General features: G+C 37.8%; 1 protein-coding gene across 3 annotated transcripts in view; it reads right to left on the bottom strand.

Annotated features, from left to right (window-relative positions):
• The window catches only part of SLC8A3 (solute carrier family 8 member A3), a 199,239-nt gene that overhangs the window by 121,019 nt on the left and 56,769 nt on the right, over positions 1–21,451 (bottom strand). For all 3 annotated transcript variants that reach the window (XM_072429026.1, XM_072429027.1, XM_072429028.1), the window contains exon 2: positions 7,001–8,828. In XM_072429026.1, the coding sequence (XP_072285127.1) occupies positions 7,001–8,766 (1,766 nt within the window). In that variant the 5' untranslated portion in view covers positions 8,767–8,828. The remainder of the gene's footprint in view (positions 1–7,000; positions 8,829–21,451) is intronic.

The following is a 21,451-nucleotide window of genomic DNA, read 5'->3' as shown; positions in this document are numbered from 1 at the left end:
CTGAATATTTGCAACCTGTCAGATTTTTAAACATTTTGTTTATAGCCCTCATATCATTTTGTGATGCCAAGAGTGTGTCTACTGGTAGCTCCAAACTGGATGTTGTTAAAAGAGGGCCAAGAATTGAGATAACAATTCTGACATCACTGATAGTCTGACAGCTTAGCATCGCCAGTTGGCAAGATATATTTACAGGTATCTGTACATGGGAAGTAAGCATGTCAATGGACGTGACTGAGCTGGTCTGTAACCAAAAGCAGGATTAAATGCTCTCATATTATGTTCTGGAGGGAATATTATAAAGTGAAGGAGGTGACATCAGATATGTGATATCTTCTAGAATGTGACATGTATTGGGCTGCTGTTACCAGTGGACAACAGTCTTTCCATTCTGAACTGTGTTAGCTCCACAGGGTAAACTGCAGTCCCCCACAGACCTCCATCTCTCATATGTAGTCCTGTCATGGGAATAAGGGATTAACATTCTATCTTCAGGGCAGTTCCTGAATGAGGATTACATTTCAACTGCCTGCAACTAACCAGAAGACAGACAGCTCAACAGAAACTTATTTATGTGTGAGAAAGTCCAGACATTCATCATTCATTTGCATGAAACAGAGTAATTTAGAAAACATACTCAGCTTATTGAACCAATTATAGCTATCACTGAGGTAGTATTGGGGGGGGGGGGGTGTTACTTTACTAGAGCTCATGTTCCTTAAGGTAAAGGCATTAATAATAAGTTGTTTAAAATAAAGTTTCACAATTCGGAAAACTACACAAAACACAGCAATTAATTCATCTTTGTAAACACAATTGATTATCTATGGTAAAATGTGCGTGTGTGACAAGCTTGACATTGATCAAACACTGATCGCTTTCCACAGAGATATTGAAATTTAAGCCTGAACTGTTCTTTTTTGAAAGGGAACAGACACTACTTGCAAAACGGGAGCAATCTATGGAACAGTGATTCTACTAACCTAATTGCAGGCTTCACTGATCCTCATGCATAAAAACTGGAGGAAAGCAAATGGAGGCTTTATTCTGTTCAAATTAAATGATTGGAATTACAAAACTATGCCTTTAGAATGTGTCTACCTGTGCAGATAACATGCCTTGAAAATGTATCTATTTGCTACTTGAACAAGAGGTTCATTTAAGGCATTTAGACGAAATTTGGAAGCATTTTAATTAATTGACCTGTATGTTGTAAGTTTGTAGGAAGAAATATAGGGGGAAACACACAAAAAATACAAACTGTATAAATGTAAAAATATACAGCGCGCATATATATATATATATATACACACATACATACACATACACACACACTTATTTCACAGATTGTCATATTTAATACCAAGATTCATTTCAGTGCTGACAAGTAGTCTACATTGTGTGATGCAACCCATATCTACAAAATGATATGAGCTAGAATGACTTAGTGGACTCACATAGTATTAAACATGATGCTCTGGAAATTCTGAACTACTTGACAGTCATTATGCTGGGGCAAATATTACTACTACAATGCAAAGAAGATAATCTAGGTAAAACATGTGTTAATACTGGAAGGATGATTTATATTCGCAGAAGTTTTTATGATGTGGTCACAGTAGACCAAATAACAGAGTTACATGTATGCATGTCTAAAGGTAGGAAGTTTGCCCTGTTGGATAATGATTTCATTCCCTTTGACACCTACTTACTAGGTTTTTTTTATAAAAGAGGACTAATGAACAATAAAGTTGCCCTTAACAATTATTTTAAATCAATCTTGATTATTCTGACTACATTACTGCTGATATGATTGGATTTTATGATACAGAACACCATTGTGTTGAAGAACCTTAAAGGCCAACCACGCACATCCATGCCAATGTTGTAGAACAAGAATTTACCCTTGTTGGCATTCCCAGCATATGATTCCCCAACCCTACTAATCCCATGTCCCTGAGTTCAGCTTTGTTTGGGATAGCGCTGGAAGAGAGGAATAGAGTAAATAGTTTAACTTGCAGTATCCACTGAAACAAAAGTATTGTTTTTTCTGTAAGTGCTCGGGTGCCTAAAAGTTATCTTAATTATAGATAAGAGTCTAATGGACTGGTAAACCACTGGCTTTTAATATCCTGAATACTCTGCAAACAAGGTCTCCCTTTTCAGCTTGTAGTCCGACTCCTCATGTTAAAAAACTGATCCTTTCTCTCCTTCAGCTCCATTCTCCGAAATATAACATAAAAGTTCCACAGGGAGAGGTATACGGGGCAGAGATCTTACTTTTGTATATGCAGAAAAACATAAGAAAAAAGGTGGTTTAACTCTGTAGCACCTACGAAACAATCCGTTTTGGGCGGAGAAACCATCTAACAAAAAAAAAAACTGTTCCGTGCTTTAAAGCTAATTTAAACCAAGCCATAAGCATGTCCACCTAACTTAAAAACTGAATATACCTTTCTACAGTGGTGACCATTTTCCTGACTTCCAGGTCACATACTAATCACAGTCTTTATCTAACTGCCAATAAAATGTTACTGCCCTCGACATATGCAGTTCTGGAGTTGGACCACAGCCACAGGAATGGGAGAACTGAAGCTGCAGTTCAGTCATGCTCATGACACAAATGTTGGAACCAAAAGGGGGCTGCTATAAACTAAGCCAACATTATAATTAGGGCAATATGTAGAGTGTTTTTATGTATGTGTTTAGGAATTCACTTGTAACATTCATAATAAATAAAAGTGCAGTGCCAGCTCTGCTCCCAAGCCAGCAAACATAATGCACAAAATAGAATATAACCAAAGGGGTTATGGAGATGACAAGATCCATTAAGATTTTCTTTTCCAAAAGCTGCGACTGATCCAAATGATAGATTACACAGTGAATGCTCTGATGAATCATAATAAAAGCATTCACTCCAGACACCAGTTAGCTTCTCCTGGCAGGCACCACAGTCTTTTTTTGGCAATGCTCTCTGTTCAATATTTAGTTTGTCTAGAAACGAGGCAATTACTAATGTGTGTTAGGGAACAGAAGCAACAGCACTTACCAGACACACTCATGTACCTGCCAACTACCTCCTAGCCACCCACACGATAGGCACCCAGAACGCTGTTTATTTACATCATGCTTACTGTACCGATGTTGCCAACAAAGCCATCGGCAACAAGAAAAATCCAGACTAAAACACAGAAAAATCCTACTACAGCCATCCAAATGCCATCACCATTTGGACTGTTTGTGTGAGGATTAAATGCATTAATGTAAAACCATCAGACATGACAGTGATTTAATTTTCTTAAATAAAATTTATAATACAGGGGATGGCAGATTATTACCAAAGTGGTAATTGACTAATCAGCAAGGCAGATAAGCCTCTCATAGTGCCAATATTAAAGTAATCAGTCAACCGCTACAGGGCTTGGCCTAAAAAAATGTCCTGCCGGGACAAGTGCTTATAGTTCCCCACAATGATTTTATAATTATATTATAATGTTTTTATACTTATAGCCACAACTGATCCAATAGTCCAAATACATTGTTTGTCGCACAGTAGTCCTTCTGGTAAAAAATGTTAAAAGTAAGCAAGGGAGTGGTACATCTGAAGAAAATAAAACTTTCGAGGAATGCCAAGAAAAGAGAAACAAGTTGGTGCTATTGTATATAAGTGAGTAATAAATTGTATACAAAGAATGCATAATTTACAGCTCAACATGCACGGCCCATGCCTGCATTAAAAAAATTAGATCTTTAAATTGGCCACACTGTTCTCTCCCCCTTTTTAAATATAATATAAACCAATTGTGCATCCCAATCAGAAATGGTGGTGACCAGATCACTAAATATAGAGATGTTTATTTGTCCCAATATTTCTAGGGAGGGCTATCTTATCAGCGGATAATCACACAGTTAAGGGAACCAGGCGAAGGTAATTAAGGAGTTGGGTCAAAAACTCATATTCTCAGTGGAATATAAATGAGAGATACATTAGTAGGCTGGTTTACTCTTCTATAACGCTGACCAAAATCAGTCCATAAAGGTAAGCATGAATTGCCTGGCAGCATTGGGTAATTTTGCCTTTGCTTAAAAGGGGGAAACATTCTTTTCCCTTTTTTTAGTCATGAAATTTGCATGAGAGTATGATCTACTATTTATGTGGATTAGATGGCTTTGTTAGAAATTTTAACATATAGGACCTCCAAGAAGGCTGCTTCAGCTGCACAGCCTTGTTAACTAATCTTTACTGCTTTAACAAGAGTCATTCATAGGGGAGCATTATCACTAATGGATTTCTCAAATTATCAGAATTGAGCAGGTTGGTATTTTGGTAGGTCCTGTTGCTACTACAAATAATATATGAACCCATCCTTTTGGGAAGATATCTGGTAATTTAAAACCCTCCTAAATTTTATGGTGAGCCCTCTTGGCACAAAACATAGAAACACCAGATGATGCCCACTCCTGTCTCTCTATGAGTGATTTCTAAAAAGGAATCCAGGAGCAGTAATTCCATGGGCTGTTTCATCCTGTTGTACGATACAGCACTTGAACATTTCTGAGTTATGGTATAATACACCTGTAAATTTCTGGCTTTGTAGTTCATCACATACATAAAAACGGAAGTGTCAAATTCCATTGGCACAGCAGTCTCTGATCACCTCAGTAACTTCCTTGAAAAGCATCCATTATTATCTAGTATGTGAGTATATGGGTCCTTATAATGAACCTGTTACAGTTACTCAGTTATCAGACCCAGATCAAAGAATGAATGACTTGAAAAATTATTCAGTTCAGCTTTACAAGATTTTTCCCTGCTGATAAAAGTATAAGTTATATTCGCTTGGTAAAGATATGGGGTAGGTGAGTTACTCATTAAGAAGACAGTTATTTTAGTCTGTCACAAGATTTTAGGATTCAATACAATTTTGTATGTATTACAGAAAGCAAGATTCAAATGGATGTATTCATTTTACCACTTGGCATTTTGCTGTGATTATCACTAAGGTATGTTTTCATAATGAGAAAAAATTTGTGACCATGACAATATGTCTGCAGGTCTTACCTATTAATAAAGAGTAACACAAAGTTAAGATTCCCACTGGAAAGCAAAGGATGGACGAGGTAACTTGTGTTTTAACTTTGTTGTGCTTTCTATTTGTAGCATTGCTAGTACACACAGATATATTTAAAAATGGAATAGACATTACACAGGTGGCTGTTTGGTCCTGAGACAGTAGGATAATGAATATGATGAACATGCATATGTGAATCTGAGCTTGCAAAAATGGTGCACCTTTATGTGCCTGGTCACAGGCTTATACATTGCCAGACTTTAAAATACCCTATTTGTCAGGTATTGCAAAAGATAGACCCTTACTGTAGCAGTCATGGATAGATGGTGGTTTATCCCTACTCATTCCTCTTGAGCAGCTTGAGTGACCACTACACAAGAGGAGTAGGAAATGTTGGGCCACACAATGGCCATGACACCTCTGGTCATTGTTTGCACAGATAAAGTGATGCAGCTCTCTTGAAGGTATCAGTGTTATCTAGCAGTCATTTCAGTACCATTTTGTGCCTATGCCTTGTGCCTATGTTACCACCCACTCCACTTTTTGGGGTTCTTACGAATCCTTTTTAGTTGTGCATACTGTAAATAAAGTGAAAATCCAAAAGAGAGTGTAAACCTAATTACTAATATTCCTTTTTACAATCAACTTCTAGGTGATATTTTAATGTATTGGATGTATTACCCCCTTTTTTTTTTTTTTACAACAGTCATGCTCAAACTACTGGATTCTCTCCTTATTTTATTGAAAAATAAAGAATATGAAGTGTTCTGCTGGTGGACAGTTTAAGAATAAGAATACAGGGGAACAGTATGCAGGGTGAGCTTCTATTATTCAATGAGAACTAACCTGAATGTTTTATGTTATTTAACACGTTGTATAAGTGCAAAATAAGCAAAAAGGAAAACATTGATTGGCAGTTATTATTAAATGTTTATAATAGAGAACATAAAATAGCAGAGCTGTAAACAAAAAAATATTGCTTAATGATATGCCATATCAAATTTCCATTTGCTGGGCTAAATTGTAAACTATAAGAAGAAAGCAAATCATAATGAATTTTCCAATAAGAAATAATAAATCATCATTTTTACATTTTATGAGGCAATTAAAGCTTGTGCCTCCAAGAAATGTTATCGTCTAAACAGTGAATGTATGGATACTTTAGCGTAAGTCAGATGGCAGAGGAAATTCTACTCCATACACAGACAAATTATCATATATAGTATATTTAAACCCAAAACAAAAATGTAATGCATTGCATTTACCATTCCCTAGATGTGGTGTCTTCATTAGTTTAATCCGACCTTTCACTCTAGTTTACCTGGTAACACAACAATAACACACTTCATGTCCCTTTATGTCTATGCTCTTTTGGAACCATAGGGCCAGTCTTGGTTGCCGCACAGAGTATACTTCACTTGAAGCACTTGAACATCTTAGCTCATCTCAGAGAAAACCATTCTGCTTACATACATATAATCTACAGCCATTGCTTTGTAAAAGATTCCCTCCAAATCCAAAACATCCTACATGTATCCCTGTATGCATGTAGGAGTGGCCAAAAGTCTAATTCCCAATAGTAGTGTGAAGAGGGAAGTTCATTTGTAGCAAAGGGATAGCCGACTGGATATTCAAAATTAAATAGCCAAACAGCACACCACCTTGAACTTTTTGTTAACTTGCAAGCTTTCAGTGATTCTATCAAGCATTTAATGGTTGTTTATAAAAATTACAAATTTTCAGCCCTGAAAAAAAGATCTACTTTGTTAGACAAAATGCTACCACTCTTACCCTGTTAACATAAAGTACAGTTTAAACCAGTAGCACAATGCAAAACACATTTGTTGATTCTCTATGGGTCATCATCTTAGGACACCAAGTATAGGTAAATACCAAGGCCAAAGGACAAAAAAATATGTATTACTTACACAGTCTCATCGTTTTTGAATTCCAGTTCCCCAAACGTATCTTCATAATCCTCTCCACCACCTTTTGCAGTTCCTTCAACTGTCCTAAAAGGGACGATGACAGTGCCTCTGGCTCCAGATGTCCTAAGGACTTTAACCTCCATCACTCCGATACTCTCACTTACACGTATAATGTCACATTCAAATGTAAAAATCCCTGCATGATCATCATCCAAAATTGTAACTGAGGCCACATAAGGAGAGACAAATACCGCTTTTGGATAGCTAAAAGTATTAGGTTCCACAGGTTCTGGTGCATCAGCTGTTCGTATGTTGTTAAGCCTCACAAAAAAATGTTCATCTTCTTCAAAGATATCATCATCAATAATTCCAACTGAAAACTCCTTTTGTGTCTCTCCAGGCTTGAAAACTAAAGTACCCTCTGTGAACTCATAGTCAGCACCTGCATTGGCAGAACCATCTTCTGTTTTATAGTCCACCAGAAGAGTCTTTGATATGTCACCACCTTTCCTCACTACAGTCAACAGTACAGCACCACAGTTTTCAAGACATTGATAAGAACAAGGGTCAAAATAGATCTTTGATACAAACTCCTCAGATTCATCCAAGCATATGTCTTGCAAACTGGTGCAACGTTTGGACTGCTCAGCAGCATGTTTCTTCAGGATATTACCAGCTCCAGTCATCATCCTGGTGGCTTGTATACGATAAAATGCTCTGCTCTTTTGCTGATGTGACAAAGCATAATAGTTTGCCATTTCTACCAGCTGATCCAAGTCCTTCTCAGGGTGTTTTTGCTTAAGTTCTTTAAGGATTCTAATCATATCTCTACGAGATTCATCTACCTCTTTACCATCCATATTTAATAGATTCCCATCTAGAAAATGAGAATTCATAACCTTGCCATCCATTTCAATTCCTTTGGGATGTTCTGCTTCTGTCTCGATCATAATTGCTCTGTGTTTGTCTGTCCGATATTTTTTGTGCATATACTTATAAAATAGAAGACGCCGGTCTGCCACCCAGGCGAGGACAACGCAGACTGGGAAAAAAAATAAGGTAAGCAAGCCTTCCCATACTTGCACCACCCCAGGAGAGAAGACAGCAAGAATCATATATAACCATATATAAGCAAAAATACTCCATGCTGCTGTCACAAAAAATACTCGTAGATGTTTGATCTTTCTGACTTCTCCATCTGGTATGACATAGACGCAAATTGCAATAATTATAAACATGTTAAAAGCTGCACTTCCAACAATAGTTGAGGGACCAAGATCCCCTGCAACAAACCCATGGCCACATACCTCAATCAAAGACAATAGGATTTCAGGGGCTGAAGAACCAAGTGCCATGAGGGTTAAGTTGGAGACCGTTTCGTTCCAGACTCTAATAGTGGTTGTGGTGGTCTCTCCATTTGGTTTCTTTATTATGATTTCACGTTCCTGGGATGTTATGACTTCTATGGATGCCATGAATCGATCTGCAATGATGGACACCCCAAGAAACATGTAAATCATTGCCACAAAGTACACAATGACTCTGGCAATTTTGTCCCCCAGGGATGGGTTTTCTGGATACCATATTGGTAGGATAACACCTTCTTTACACTCAAAAGAACCTGAGCAGGTGTTGTTCTGTCCAGCACTTGAGGGGTGACTTGTGGCAGCAGCATTAACTTGAAGACTTTGAAGAAACAACACAAAGGTAACAAGTCCAAAGTGGAGAAATGTTGATGCAAGAGGGTGCAACTTTAGCCAAGCCATACATGAATTTATAGGGCAACTATAAATCCCAGTAATCCTCTTCTCACAGACAGGATGGATCTCTAGAAAATAAGAAATAAATAAAGAAGTTAAAATTTATGCATGCTGGTACTTCAAATATCAGAAACAGCACTTCAGCATTAGTGCTGCCTCATAAATATCAACAATACTCAGCCCTATAATACATAGTTTCATGCACCAGCTAATTGCTTTCCAAATAAACAATGCATGCAAGACAAATACATTGGTAAAATTTTGTGAAAGGAGTTATGCTGAAAGCATAATTTAGCAATGACAGTAGATTTATTGGTATAAAAATATATATAAAAAAATCCATCTAAAATGTGTTATTTCTATTTATAGCTCATTTAAACGTTTTTCTTCTACTTGCTGTCCTTGTATATAAAAATTAACAGGAATCTGAAATTATACAATTGTCCCCAAAACAACAGTGAACAGAAAACCTGTTAGCCATAAACCACCAACTTAAAAAAAGCAAAACTTTTCGATTACACTTCTAGCCATTATGGCTGATCCTTAGCCTATTTGTATGTACTGTAGACTAATAAAGAACAAGCCTAGTCCACCATTCAATCCTAAAGCTGCGTACACACTGCCAATTTTTGTCGTTGGAAAGGATCTTTCACGATCCTTTCCAACGACAAGGGAGTGCACGATGCATGAACGGTGCTGTACATACAGCACCGTTCATGCTCTATGGAGAGGGGAGGGGGAGAGCGACGGAGCGGCACCCTGCTGCGCGCTCTCCCCTTCCCTTTCATTAGGATCGGCTGTCGTCCATCGTCCGTGGATCCGGCAGGTCGGTCGTCCGGACGATGGACGACACCGACTGTACACACGGCAGATTTTCGCCCGATAATTGGCCGATGCCGATTATCGGGCGATAAAAATCTGACGTGTGTACGTAGCTTAACTGAGGAAATCAAATACGCTATATGCAAACAATAAATATTATGAAGGCCGTTTTACTTGCTTTGTATTTCTGTTTATCTAGTCCTGGAATTTACACAGATATGCCACACAACACATCCTTTTTCTGCTTTTCCCTTTGCTTCTCCTTTATCCTTCCCATCCTTTATATCCCTATCCAGCTCCCTCCCTCAGCCCTGGCTGTCCGATGGCCTTCATCCCTTTCCTGATTCCCCTCTTTTTTGCTGCCAATTCCTCTTAGGCCAGGCATGTCCAAAGGCCAGCACAGGGGCCAATTGCGGCCCGCGATCAGAGTTCCACTGGCCCGCAGCCTCTGTCATATAATCAGTAGCGATGTTGACCACAGTATAAAATACACACATACAAAAAAGCTATTTCATTAGCGATCGACCTGCTACATGGCGGGCATAATCGGCAGGGCGGAAGGCCCCATGTGTGCACAGGGAATCCTGTGGGCGAGTGCTGTGCAGGACCTACAGGGACTACACCAATTCCGTTTCCAAGCAGCCCGCACTGACACTGCACTTCGTGCACAAGGAATCCCTTGTGTCACCCGGGTGGGCGTGTGCGGGACCTGCACAGACCACGCCCACACTAACCCTGAATATACATATTTTAGTAAAATTTATGTCAGAAAGAAAGATGGTAGGATATTTCAAAAAGGCATTTAGGTGATTAGACTGTAGTCTGTGCAGACATGTGTATCCTGAGATTTAGCTTACACAGTTGTAATAGGGTATGCATGGTGGGAGGATGGGATGGGGGTTCAAACCCTTTCATTCTCTAAAACAAAGAATGTTATAAAATAAGTGGATCTTTATTTTTGTTTATAATAAATTGCTAAGGACACTTAACTTCACACAAGCAACAGTCCTTTTTTTGCATTATACAGAGTTCACCCCACTGAGTCTAAATAAGCTCAAAAAGGTCTCCATATAAATGATTTTTAAACATTTCCCCAGTTGAATAAAAAAAGAAACCTGTGAGTCCTAAATAAAAACTATTCAACCTTGGAATAAAATATTTATAAACTGAGCCCATATCTCTGGTGTAGGTCTACACATCTCACACATGTACACATACCAATCTGGTGCTAAAAATAAAATGTGAAGTCATATCTAGCTATCCCAGGTAGGGGGGACTCCATGTGACCTAATTGTTGAAAAGGTGATAGCCCCCTTTTAGTATGGTTATCAATATGAAAGAACTCAATCAGTAAGCATTAGGGATGAGTGAGCGAGATTTTTAAGTTCGATTTCGTGGCGAAGTGGGCCTTTCTCGCTTACCAAACATGTAAGCGAGAACGGCCTTGTGATTCGCCATGAGGTCTTGTTCGCAGGAGTACTGAACTCATATGACCTCTCAGTGGAGATTCTCTTATCATAAGTACAGCCCAGGGAGCGTGGGAACCTGCTGTCACAGCTGATTGGAGGCACGTGCACGTGACCGCAGGCGTACTACTGAACTCATATGAGTTCAGCTGTGACCGTCCAGGTTCCCACGGTCCCTGGGCTTTACTTATCAATAAGTACAGCCCAGAGGCCATGGGAACCTGGACCGTGAATTTGGGAGATCGGTTCACCGAAATTTTGCGGACTCATCAGAATTTCCCATCGGAAAATTTTGCAAAACTGTCAAAGGCCTTCTCGCTCATGCCTAGTAAGCATGTAAATTATTGCTTGTGCTATTTACCATATTCTTTTGCAATTAAACTATAGATGTTAGCAAACAAAAACGTTCTTAGTTTACTGTGACATATCATTTTATTATGATGAAGCATTCTTTACAGTATTATCACATTTTACTTAACCCTTGTATAATGTGATCATTTCTGTGAATTAAAATTCAGGAAATTCAATAATATTAGGCCTGACTGTAAAAAAAATTCTAATGACAGCCTTCCTAGGGAAGTCAATGACACACAATTAATGCTACTAAGCGGTTTTAGTCAACTTCAATAAGCAGTGTCTTCTTCTCTTTACCCAGAGGCTTTGACAGTCAATTATTGTAGTAATGGACAATAGTTATTGATCAGTTAGCCAACTAATTGAATAACGTATCACAAGCAATCTCTGACCATGCTCTTATCACCTATCTTACTCAGAATCAGCAAGCATTGGTGCAACATGTCCTTACTGACTAGGTGGAATTAATTTACTAACATTGACTATTAGCTACTAAAAGTACAAGTAAAGGTTAAATACATTTAATTTGATAAATGTTTTATGTCAGAAAAAAATCAACAGTTTTTGGCTGCTTAGGTGCTAATAAACATGACAGACCCTCACATTTGACATTTAGTTTAAATGATAAGTATACTTTTAGACAAAGTCCATTTATCCAGGTCTCAAAAACCTTCATACCCCAGGTGTAAAATTACCCTCATTACACAGCAACATTGACATCATTTCTCAAATCTTCTTTGTGCTTTGTCAATGCACTGTCAACCCCTATAGACTTACATGGAACTGTCTCCTAATAAAATATGTGCTTAGGAGATTGTCCCAGAAGTCTATAGTTATCAACAGCTTAGATGCAATTACCACAAAGAAGATTTTCCCTGCACATCCAATCTATGAACTTTGAAAGTTATTGGTTGCAGTACAATCATCTTTTTTTTATTGTTTTGCCATTACTGCCTCATGCAGTAAAGCATTCCACAGCTAAATTATTTGTATTAAAAAAGAATTCCTTCCCAGACTAATGATAAAATTAATTTTCCTCTATATGCAACAGACATTCCCTCTATATAGCACTTGAGACTGAAACAGGATCTGCCAAAAATATTAACCTTGGATACATGTATGGTAATGTGTGGTAATGAAAATGCCTCTTTTTTCACACACCTGATGACTCCAATCTTTTACTGAAAGTAAAGATTTAAATATTTCTTTCAGTTTAGCATAGGTGTAGTAGGGCGGGCACGCATGCACTCTTAGTTTAAAAGAATTCTTTAGTGGTCCACGGCTCTGGACCATGTCTCCCGTATGCATCGCAAGTTAAGGGCAGTGGACAGGTTGTGTCTATGGGCTCAACCCACCCCCTCTCCCATCGCAGAGTTGGGTGGGTTCTGGCATCATGACATCACTCTGGGGGAAGTTTCTTCCCCTTTGAGTGACACAGGGCTCCTCGCGTATGCGCGGTCTGGAGTCCGTGAATTTAGTGGTCCATGATGTCCAAAAGGTTGAAGACCACTGGAATAAGCCAAGAGCAGACTGTACATTGTTCCATACTACAAGGCATTAAACTGAAGCAAACAAATTGAGATAAGTCGATAACAGCCTTTCAAATTCCTAAACCTGTGAAGGTACAAAAATAAAAGATGCTGCGGGCAACAGAATTAATCTTTTTAGGCGGAATATTAGTGCAATTGTCTACTGTAAAAACAGCGGTGCTGTTAAAAGAGAGCAGTAAATCTACAAGTAACAGGTAATTGTGATATACGTAGGAGACAGAAAGAAATATGACAGTTATCATAGCACATATTATAATTATGAAGGCTACAAAGACATCAACAAAAGCAGCTTTTAGCAAAGATGACATGTGACAAGAAAAACTGCAGGAAGTTTCAAGGAAAAAGAAGAGAAGAAAAGGCTTTCAGACAGACATAGCAACAAAATACATTCACATAGACATAGCAACCCAACAAAGAAAACGTACAGAATGATGATCACAAGGTGCGTACAACATTAATAACCAACACTTTTCACTACACTTTCAAAACAGATTTAAATATATTTTTTCTTTTTACTTTATTTATTATTCCAGTTTTTTTATTTAGGTTTTGTAGGGAAGATAAAAAGGAAAAACATAAGAAGTACATGATTATAGATTTCAGTGAACAAGTAACAAACAGCATATACAAAGAAACTAATTAGAAAGTACTCCAGAATGTAAACATGTACAATCACTATAATATTTATTTAGATAAAGAAAACTAATTAAGAGCAACACATGAATTAGTTTTAGGTTGAAGTGGATTCAATATGTGTTCTGTAGGGAAAAAGGCAAAATCCTTACAATAAAGGTTTTCAGAAAAGGTGATAAAGAGATAGCGGGAGTCAAAGGAAGAAGGAAAGTTAGAAAAGTTTAGAGAGAAAGTGAAAGTTAAGGGATCCATGTGTCCATAGTAAGATAAAAGAGGGTTAGATAGTTATTGCTAAAGTAGGTATGAATGTTGTTAAACATAACCCAGTTAACCTTTTGTTTATTTATTATTTAAAGCAACTATTTCATTTGTGGCACATAATGTAAACTCAGACCTAGGCCACGCAAAACGGTCATATTATTAAAAAAATATATTCAATAATAATTCCCTTCACTGAGGTTGTATGCTAAAAAACTTTGCACTACTTTTCCAATCCCCTAAACCCAGAACTGATAAGGAGCGTGAAAAGGTGGAAGGGAAAGGGGCCAAGCTTGTCTTGACAAAGCAAAGTAAATCTTAAAACATAAGACTATACACATTCTTTGCAAAGCTATTTAGCTGAGGCACATCTCCAAAGTATAAACGAAAAAGAAAATGTTAAACCTCAGTTTTTAGAACCCTTAACTTGGTATCATTCAGGTTTCTCATGGATATTGGAAAAAAAAAGGATTCCAAATTCAGTGGAAATGCAATCCTACATAGTGCAGATTTGCGTTCTGATGAGATATGGGATCTCCAGCTTTTCCCTGGTGCCACCAAAAGTCACAGGGCATCACCCTCATCTAGGTGTTCAAGAAGGACAATGAAAGACCTTGTTGTAGGGTACATAGCTTTTCACTTAATGGGCCTGATTTATAAAGATTTACAAGACTAGTGAATATAGACTATCATAGGAGAACCTGGAGTGGATTCCCTAAATGTTTGTAGCTGTTAAATGGCAAATCAGAAATTTCAGTCCTGGACCAGACCCCTCCCAGGTTTCCTGGATCATCCAAGTTTTCCCATGATAGTCTATCTTCCCCAGTCTTGGAAAGCTTTAATAGGTTAGGCCCACTGTGTTCTTATTTCCACACTTCATGGAAGTGGAACCTCAAATACATATTACGACCTTGCAGTTTGTACCTGAATATCAAGGTCTGATTATGTAGTGAGCTCCTATTGCCCAATTTTAACTTGCTGCACCACACAGTCATAAAACACCCAAAGTGGGGAAAAAAATGTAAGGTCATATACTTTACCTACTCCTGCTCCTGTCCACAGAGCCTAGGCAGCAGTGACATCACCATCTTTTTGCCAGGGTTCTGGGGAATGTAGAACAGCTCATAACACACAAGAAGAAGCTACTGCGCTGTGCTACAGCATCATCATCTCAGCTTTACCAAGCTGAGATGATGATGCTGTAGATCTTGTCAGAAGCATGTCAATGTCCACTCCCTACACTATAGAAACTAAGGGAGTTTCTTAAACTTCTGCCCCCCCCCCCCCAGGTATTTTGTTTATTACATCAATTTAAGGAGACCAGTCACCACTAAATAAGCAGACCTTGCATGAAGTGCAAGGTTTACATGAAAGCATTAATATTTCTTTTTATTGTTCATCACCTAATAAATGTGCATGTGTTCTTTTAACCACTTAAGTTGCTCAAAAATATAACTTTGACAGTAATACTCTTATATCTGCAACAATATTCATTACTGGCACACCCCAACTCCTGTTCCTGAGGTCACACTATTGTACTGTCCCTGAAGCTCTAGATGTAGTATCTCTTGCTCTCATTTCCTGTAGTCGGGTGTCACGCTGTTGTACGGTCTCTGAAGCTCTAGATGTAGTAGCTCAATCCCTGTTATCCTGTAGTCGTGCCTCATGCTGTTGTACTGTCTCTGAAGCTCTAGATGTAGTAGCTCTTTCTCTCATTTCCTGTAGTCGGGTCTCATGCTGTTGTACTGTCTCTGAAGCTCTAGATGTAGTAGCTCTCGCTCGGCAAGTCTTCTATTCCTGTCCTTGGGATTTTCTTGTCTACAGTGTTGTTTCATTTTTTTTTGCCTTTGATTACACTCAACCAATTGCCTTACCTTACAAGCCAGAAATTTGTAAAAGTCCAAAAAAAAAGTATGTAACCAAAAGGCACACTGTCACTGAGCAATACATAAGGCTTAATACTGAACTCCACACAAAGTTTTACTAAATAAGGTTATGTGTTCAAGAAATCAAAAAGGTTTTTTTTAATGCAGCTGAATTTTTCTTGATGCAAGCCTCCTCTAGTTCTCTATATAACATAATATAAAGCAGAACTAAACCTGCGATTACTCACCTCCCCCTTTTATGTTGTAGAGTCCTGTGGAAGTTTATTCTTTTCCGGCTTGTGTAAGGGAAGCTGGGATTGCCGTGTTACTTTGGCAACCATTCGTATGCGCAGCTCGGAAAAATTTGACAGATGGGCGGGACAATTAGGAAGGTAAAAACAGTTACCAACCTGACTGGTCTTTTTAACATTATTATATTTTTAACACTATTAATATATTTTTTTTTTAAATGGGCCAAGCAAACTGAGCCGAGACACATCATCAGAAATGTTGTTAATTTTCTCCAAAAATTCTTGTGGATTTAAAGTTAAAACACTATTTAGGGGAATTGGAGTTTGCTTAGGAATTCCAGCAGTCTGACCTAAACAAAAGACACCAAAAAAAGCTGCAAAATATGTTCGTATAACTGGTTATAATGGTTAGAGGAGCAAAAAGAAACAACTAGAAATAAATGTGTTTCAGGATCTGACAGGTCATTGTTACACATTGTCATTTTCCATCACAGGGTTTCAGGATGCAAGCTGCTCAGACCGCTACACAGAACATTGTTATGCAAGTGGCTACAAGTCATAATGGCACAACGCAAAGCAAGATGATGACATGACTCACACAACATGAATCACTCGCTTCAATAAACTTGTGAACTGCTATACGATACATACCTACAGACAAAGTCGATTTATACATGTCGCAAAGCTATTCTTTTCTGGAAACCTAGAACTACAGGACAGATATAGCCTAAAACTACAAACTAGTCCCTGGTTTATTTCACCACCAAAAAATTTAAGACCAAACTCCAAGCAGCTGAAAAATTAAAATGGCCATCAATCCCCTGCACTGGTTAATATCTTGTTTAGTAAAGAGATGGGGGAATAAAGAGCTATACTTAAAGCATACCCAAACTCAGAATTTTTAGTTTACAAAAAAGGGTAGACAACCCTTTTATTTAACCCCCTTAGCGGTAATCCTGAGTGTGACTCGAGGTGGATTTTACTTGCTAAAAGCGGTAATCCCAAATCACACTCAGGGTCGCTTTAAACTTAAAAAAAACCCCACTTACCTTGCTCCGTCGGCATTCCCCGGCGTCCTGCTGGTCCATGCAGGTCCTGGGGACACGTCCTTCCTCTTCGATCTCCAGCCAGTGACTGCAGAGACGTTCTCCGGAGATTCCCGGTGACGTTGGTGCGGTCAGGAGGATCGTCAGGAAATTTAAATAATACAAAATACAAATAAATCCTAATATATATATAATCATATTAAATATAAATTATACAAGCTACTGTACAGTTATATTACGTTTAATTATTTTTTTATCAAATTTTTGTGTCCTTTTATTTAAAGTTTATTATTAAATTTGTTAAATATTGGACATATTTTGGTGAGTTATACCAAGAATTATAGGCCTACAATGTAAAATGAATTTCTATGCAAAAAAATGTAACGCTTTTTGCATGGAAATATAGAGAGAATTAAAACGCTAGGGGGGTTAAAGTTAAAATTTTGTTTGTTAATGTTTTTTTTTAAGTGCAACACCCTTTTATCAATAGGGGAAAAAGTGCCGATTTCACGCATCTATGTAACCAGATCTCCTGCGCAGTGCAAGATGGGGTGACAAAAAAAGAAGAATGCGGAAGAAGAGAGGAGAAGATGTTGACACCTGACGCTCCCTCTGTGCTGGGCCAAAGACAGATACCAGGATGGCGCGGGACCCGATGGAAGAAACCTCCTGATGGTTAGACTGGAAGGTGTGATTTTTTTTGTTTTGGGTTTACTTCCACTTTAACATAGTCCTCTCTCCTTGCTCTAGTTGCAAGTCTTTTGAAACCCCCGTAATGCACACCAAAATCATCACCTACAATGCAAGACCCTCAGTACTACACTATACATTAGGTTGGTGAGGATCCACTTACATCCTGTGGGGGAATGAGGGAGATAGTAAAAAGTTATTTATAGCTGCCTATTCTTTTCCCCCTAGTCAAAATGTGTATTTAACCACCATGCCAAGGGACCCAGGAAGCCCTATTGCAAAGGTTTATTGTTTAACTTTACCCAAAGTTCAGCTTTAAAGAACATCACAGACCTAAGTGTCTTAAAAAAGTGTACCTGCAAAATAAGATAGGGGACACTTACATGTCCACAGCACCACCATGTTGCAAAGTTCACAAGAAAGCTGGCACTTTGAGAGTCAATCATATGAGCACTTCTCCTTATTGATTTCTCCTGATCATCTACACATCAATGCTATGTACTATAACGAGCGGCGCTCAGAAAGAATTAGTACGAACTGCGGGAACCCTGAATTGTAAATTTCAGAAGTAGGTTTTTACTGAACAGGGCTGCATTCTGACAGTGAAAACAGAGGGAACGGTAAGTATTCCCTTACTTTGCAAGTTCTTCTGTATATAAACTTTTTAATACACGATGTACTCACTTTAAAGAGAAGCATGTTTTTTGCAGTGATTCATTCTTCTGAGTTATTGTATTGTATTTGTATTGTTCACCTTGAATTACATGATCCCATTTCCTGCAAGCTCTTTGCTGCCCAAACAAAATTAGCTAAAAAAAACCTTTAAAACTAAAAAGGTTATGGAAAAGAAAGTTATGTCACTGTACAATTCTGGTGGGGTTTTGCGTGCCAAGCTTTTTCAGAGGCATTGGTAAGGCACACACCTGTAAGCTGAAAGTAAAGTTTTTTAACATATGTTTTTACTTTTTTTTTTAAGTCCATTTGGTTGGGTAGTAGGGGGTTGGCAGTGTGGTCAATTCTTAGTGGGCCCCTCAGTTCAATATGATTACTGTGCCACATTTTTATTCTGGGGCTCACTTCCACTGAGGTATTGTGTTAACACACATTTCCACGTAAAACACATTGCAACACATAACACAATGCACAAAACATTAATCATATGATGCCAATATAGACCAAAATCCTGAGGAATGTTTTTAGCATCTTGTTGGATCCATGCAGTAGAGACTACTGGCAGTCCTGATGGAAAAAGAGGGTTCAACCCGATACTAGTAAGGTTTCCCTAATTTAGGACCAATGTATGTATATACACAATATAAATAACAGACAATAACAGGTGATCTGACAACTGCAACATTGATAAACCCCATGTTCAGCAAAAATACCCATCCCTATGTATTTTATGATTTACTCCTCTTGTGAGGGAAGAAATCATCTATTGCCGGATATAAACATTTACATACAATCACCTTTATTTACTAAAATTACATAATAAAAACGCCTAACTAAACAAGCTTCTCAACTTGTGTCCCTGGACATGAAGTAAAAGCAAATGTGTCTAATAAGTAATCTAAAGGAAACAAACTCCTAAAGATTCAAATTGTCTTCAGTGTATTAAAATAGTGTACTTAATATGTTTTCTTTGAAAAGTATACAATAATGTTTTGGTCGGGGATCGATTTTAACTATATACGTTAACTGTAACATTTATTGCTTTTGTCATTTTTTTAGATTAAGTTTTTTCTTATACTTTATACTTATTTAGTAAACATAAAAAAATTGTGCTGTTTAGTTCTATTTTTCAAAAAATAGGTGCAAAGTAAAATGCAGAAAGCAATATGTTTTTACCATCCCAAAAAAACTCAGCATTTTTAAAATAACAATGAATAAAATGTAGGATTTCTAAAAACTAACCTTGGAAGGCAAAAACGGTTCTATGGAGCTGTAAATGAAAATTGTATTACTCGCTGGGTTCTATCTGCACTGAAAAATGAGCGCCATACAACATATGGCACTATGAATAAACACTTTCAAGCAGCCTAGAGCCTTTTCTGATTGAATGAAGACCAAAAACATTCATTATCATGACTGGTCAAATATTACAGCTGCTGACCTGGAATGACCCCTTACCCATACCAATTGTCTGTAAAAAAAAACAAAACAAAGTAATAAGAAAACCTTTTATTAGGTATTCATGTTACATAGCTAGCACCATATTGCATTTTGGTGTACATGTACAAATATTGTCAATCCTGTCTCCAGAGTACTGACCTGTGCCTCGCTCCCATTCTATAAAGTATTTCACTGATTAAGAATAGGAATGGTTAGTTTTGTATTTTTAACCACAGAAAAAGGTAATGTTTATCAGGCAGTTGAAGGAAACAAGAAAATCAATTACATTTATTAAGTCTAATTGATCTGTGGTAAAAGCGAATTTTATTTTAAAGTGGAACAGTAGTTTTGCATTGTCTGCTGAGAATTTAGCCACAAGATGTTTATTTGGCTCCCAGTAGAAATTATTTGGATCTATTCTATTGACCTTTAAAGCGTCTGAAGATATCAGCTCAGTGCACTAGGTCTGTGAAGATCTTTAGGTCAGGCCGCAAACACAACCATTGTGTCCCCATATGCCCTGGATATGTTTGCTATGGTTTGTAACTAGAATAAACAGAATGTATTTAAAGTCCTTGAATATGATATTTCACCATAGAAATATATATGGCAGCAAAAGCAATTTTGTTGCTAAAATAAATAATACTACTGTTCTCCTACGTGTTTTTGTTAAGATATTTTAAAGTATACCCTAACTAAAACATTTCTATCAAGAAGGTTTTTTTTTTTTTTTTTTTTGCTTTGATGCCAGGAGAAATTATTTGTAATGTAGTTCATCTCAGGTCAGACAATAAACATGGCTAAAGATTCTGATACTGCAAACCTGGAAAATTAGCAGGCAAAGAGGTCATCAGCGGTGAGGAAGCTGACATTTTTGCATTGGTATAGCTTGATAAATCATGACCCCTGAGCTTGTATGTACACTGATGACTTAAGGTGGAATTAAACCTTAAAAACAAAAAATTGTGAGCAGGCAGGCTCTTTATTGTAGTGACACACTATGTCTCCTCTGCAATAAAACAAACCTACTGACCTATTCTCAATCTGTTGATGTATGTACACTAAGCTATGCATGGAAGTTATGTCATTGCGGCCTGGCCCATCTAGATGGCTGAAGGCCCCAGAAGAGCACCTGGGGAGGATATTGGCCATTTATTTTACCATCACCAACCCTGCTCATCCCCCACCAGCTAAAATGCCTATCCCCATTGCTTCCTGTACCCATAAACCCCAACCTTCAAAACCTCTACATTCCACATTAGATTGCTTCTCCAAAAAGCACAATTTTTCCTGTGCACATGCTCGTGGGAATGACAAGTAGAGTGTTTGAATATGTGAGTGGTTTTGGGCTTCACAGTAGCAAGTGCATCTGTAACCTCCAATACCATTGATTCTGTGTCACTGAAAAAGGAACAATTAAGGGACATAGGACAGGATAATCAAAAAAAAAAAAAAACACAAGTCTTAAAGAACCTAAGAGCCCTTTACTGAAACACAGAAAAACAGAACAGCCTTTCTAAAAGGTATGCATGTCATTACAAATGCAAACAAAACAAGGATCATTCAAGGATAGCCATTTAGCCATTAACAGACAAAATTGCTCTGTCACTTTAGGCTGTATCTGTGCTATTAATAAGCAGAACT

Source organism: Pyxicephalus adspersus, chromosome 12 (genome assembly GCF_032062135.1).
Source record: "Pyxicephalus adspersus chromosome 12, UCB_Pads_2.0, whole genome shotgun sequence".
In the NCBI taxonomy this organism is placed as follows: domain Eukaryota; kingdom Metazoa; phylum Chordata; class Amphibia; order Anura; family Pyxicephalidae; genus Pyxicephalus; species Pyxicephalus adspersus.
Note: the sequence above shows the minus strand (reverse complement) of the source record. Positions and strands in the feature narration are given on the sequence as shown.